This window comes from Varroa jacobsoni, unplaced genomic scaffold (assembly GCF_002532875.2).
Source record: "Varroa jacobsoni isolate VJ856 unplaced genomic scaffold, vjacob_1.0 contig04852, whole genome shotgun sequence".
In the NCBI taxonomy this organism is placed as follows: domain Eukaryota; kingdom Metazoa; phylum Arthropoda; class Arachnida; order Mesostigmata; family Varroidae; genus Varroa; species Varroa jacobsoni.
This window is the reverse complement of record NW_019215363.1, coordinates 1-4014: the sequence shown is the minus strand read 5'-3', so window position 1 is coordinate 4014 and position 4014 is coordinate 1. Positions and strand designations below refer to the sequence as shown.

Sequence of the window (4014 nt, the reverse complement as noted above, 5' to 3'; positions counted from 1 at the left end):
GGAAAAATCAATCAGCGATGAAAAACAAAAACCTAACGAAATAGCTTGCCAAATCTCTTATGGCATGTTTTTAATGGTAGCAAATGCTATTTGATAGCAGGTCATTATCTTAGTAATAATACTATTAATAAGAGTTGTTTTGGCTGTAAGTTTCAGCAACCCTTGCGGCAGTATACCGTTCATGGCTTGTCGCTTACGTAATCATCTAACAGTCTAGCAGTTAGGTGAAAAAAACACAAAATTCATAATCGATTTAATAATTTTCAAAAAAATGGCAACTAAAAAAATCAATGCCTTTATTGTAACGTATTTGTATTGTATATTGTAATGTAAATAATGAAACCAGTTAGACATCATCTCTGCAGAAAGAAACGTACACATTCCAAAGAATGTCTGTGATTTTGTATATAGAAAATAATGCTTTGTAATAACTTATTGCTAACCTGGCTAAAGAAAAAACGTCTTTGCTTCGCCATAAATGTTTAATGGATTAATCGAATGCACTTTTATTAAGTAGAAATATATAAATTGTGTTTGACGTTTTCTCCTGCGCGGCGAGAAATCAGGTCTACATTCTATCACATCTAGAGGTTGTCATTAATTTGAGAATGGAGGGTTTGTGCTTCAACGAAGACACAGATCTACACCTTTCTTTCCGCATGCAAGACAGCGACAAAAAAATTCTGCTAATTTTTCTTATCTAGCTCTTTCTTATGTTATTGTGTCGTTTTAGGCCTACACATATTTGAAGCATTCTATTCGTGACCAGCAGAAAACCTGTTTATAAAGTAACGAGGAAAGCGTCGGGTCATAATTTGGGTGTTCTCATTCGAACTTTCGATTGGGTTTCTTCTTCCATAACAGGTGTCCTGGACTTCCTTCCAATGATGATATCCGAATGGCTATAAGGTGCCTCGTGAGAGTCATGAGTTGGTCTAAGGGGGGCGAACAAAAATGGCGGAGCTCCTTGCGTTGAAGAATGGACCGAAGGAAGTGCTCCTGCTGCGTGATGATAATCGACCACGTGTTCATCTGAATCGTGCGGAAGAACTGGTACGAGGTCTGCTGGCGGGGGTTTAGACAATACAGCACCCCCAATTAACGGTGTGAGAAACGAAAATGGGCGATGGAAAAACCTTTGCGGTTTGACAATTTTGATCCCCAATTGTAGGCCGAACTGCTTTTGGATTTTTATGCCGAGAAGTTTAATCTGATCGTTAAAACAAAAGAGATTTAGGGTTAACGTTATATTTTGGGTAATACAGAACATTGTTACAAATATACGTGTTATCAAGAAAGCACAACCAAACTAACCTAGTTGAAGCTAGTTAATTTCTAACTTAAATATACCCCAGACATAAATTCGAAATGTAGATTTAATTTGAACAGGTATAGGTTCTTTACTACCCCTAGGCTTTTCTCCCGTATATATATATATATATATATATATATATAGGAAAATTTCGCATACTAATCAGCTTCACATTCAACTATTTTACTGCAGTAGGAGCATACCTCAAAATGATCGTTCTATTGATTTAGTCCTCAGTACTAATATTTGATTTTATGCAGTTACAAAAGTTCAATAAATAGGAGTGCATGTTCTATCAAGCATTAATGAAACTCTAACATGCTTCCCTTACTCGCTTACATGAACTGAAGCTGTTTTTATTTTGCAAACAAATGGACCTTTACCTTACGTTACGATCCATTTTTGAAATATCATATAAAATTAAATATTATACATTATAATATTTTATAGATCCCATGAAACGTGCACATCAACTTTGTACTAACCTCCGGACTAAGGTCAATATTGATGTAAGGATTAGTGATAATGGCTGGTTTGCCTCCAGTGACCGGCACTGAGGAGATGTCTTCCTGTAGAAAAGGTTGGATGGGGTGTCGAATATTTCCTAACGTTATCGCTGGTAATTTACCAAAGGTTAGACTGCTGCTGAGGGCGTCTTTTGCTGGTTTGGCCGTACGAGGTCTTAGAGTCGTAGGCAAAGTAGTTGAGTCAGTGGTTTTAGTAGTCTTTATAGGTCCCGCTTCGTATACTAAACATTGAAAAATGTCAAAGTAAGAAGTACAAGATGTATATTTTCTTGCCAAACTACCTAAAATTTAAGTTAAAACTAACTTAGCGAGCTCATAACTACAAAAAAAAAGTCGTTTTACTAACATACATGCAACAAATAGTGTATTTGTGTGTTACGTACTGGCATGCATATATAAACTACTTCATATATAATTATGGCAGCAACGCAGTTAGACATATTACCGCGACCCAAGATATAGAACGGTTTTTGTGTCGAAGTTGGCTACAACTAAGAGAATTACATACTTAGTACATAATACATAATCTTATAAAGCTTAATACATAATCAAGTTTATTAGTTTTTTATGCTGTCAATGATGTTGAATTGTACATTTAGTTCTAACCTATTTCGAGAAGTGGAATTCGCACCATTTCTGATGAGACGCCGGCATTTTTACTTGACTTTGAAATCCTGTCAGATTTTTCGAGGGCATCAAGTAGATGAAGATATATGTAGTTCGAAATCAAACATGTACTAAATAAGATTGTTTTGAATGGAAACCGTTCGTACGTTAAGAATAGTCTATAAAATTTTTGTAAACGGAAAAAAAGGGATAACAATAAGTATCCTATATTTCGGCGAAAGTCACTTGTATGATCGAAACCCTCGTAAGCACAAATTTCAATTGAATGGAAAGACAACTGTAACACACGTACTTAAAACATAAAAATATGTTTAATTCTGTCTAAATAAAAGAATAAAGAGGTTACGTTACTCACAGCCGTTTTTTTTAATAGACCCTGGTAAAGGCCTATGACCCTGAATCTGAGGCCTGTGAAGTCCCGGCAACATGGGATCATACTCAGGAGGTGGCTTGTGGTTATTAGGTTGTCCATTATAAGACTCCATTCCATCGACGGGCTTAAGAAATGACTCATCCGAGTCCAAATGATCTCCATTCAAAGTTTCTGCATTTAAAATCGGTATGAGTGGCCTGCGTGTCGTCGTTGTCATAAGAAAAGAAGCTGATACCACAGAGTTGTCGGCAGAACGGTTATATAGTGGCGGCCGTATTTCAGACGAAACATTCTGCCAAGCAAACATTTCGCCTATTTAAACAATAAACTCTTCGACTTCCACTATGACGATTGCTACGATGGCTTTGAACTGATTACCGCTTGGCGGAATCCTCTAGTCGGACCAGGCCTTTATATTCAGGCAACGGTTTGTCTAACCTACTGAGATTGATTGTTTTTATAGTCATCATAGCTGCGATAGCACTGTATATATACCTATGTATGTGCTCTACACTCTGTAAAAATTCTGGGATACATTTCGCAAATATTAACACAAAAAAAAATTGATCGTAAATTACGATACATCAGTTCTTACGTAGTTATCTATCTTTTACCGCACTTAGAGCCAATTATATAGACTTTCAATACGGGACTTTAGGTATCATCTGGGTGTACTAATCGCAGTGATCCAGAATTTTTCACAAAAAGATATCCTATATGATATTGACGCTTTCTAATATCAAGACTTTGTAAAAAAACGGATGGGATAAACTAGATAAGCGACCGTATTACAATAGATTAACGTCGATCTAAAGGTTTTTATCACTGATTTATTTGTTGCAATATTTCTAATGTACCTTCCAGCGCCTGCATAGTTAGAAATTGTGCCATATTTATTCGATGTTCAACTTTTGATCTGTTTATACAAAACGCATAAATAGAGAATGATAACATTTGAGATTTTTGATGCTAGCATACGGCGTTAACTTAAAAAGAGTCAATGAAATTAAATAGTGTACCTAATGAGTAACCTAACTTGGGAAAATTCCTTCCAAATTATTGGTGTCGTTAAAAACTGAAGAAAAGCAACATACACATCCACACACACACACACACACACACACACACACCCACACACACACACACACACACACACACACACACACACACACACA

The 4014-nt window shown here is 36.2% G+C and overlaps 1 protein-coding gene across 1 annotated transcript; it reads right to left on the bottom strand.

The window, feature by feature from the left end:
* Nucleotides 1–245: 245 nt before the first annotated feature.
* Nucleotides 246–3622, bottom strand: LOC111273116 (uncharacterized). Its single transcript, XM_022854808.2, has 3 exons — nt 2822–3622; nt 1798–2060; nt 246–1210 (listed from the first exon to the last, which is right to left on the bottom strand). Exons 1-3 carry the CDS (start codon nt 3144–3146, stop codon nt 809–811), a joined length of 990 nt encoding a protein of 329 aa, XP_022710543.1. The 5' UTR covers nt 3147–3622; the 3' UTR covers nt 246–808.
* Nucleotides 3623–4014: the final 392 nt, after the last annotated feature.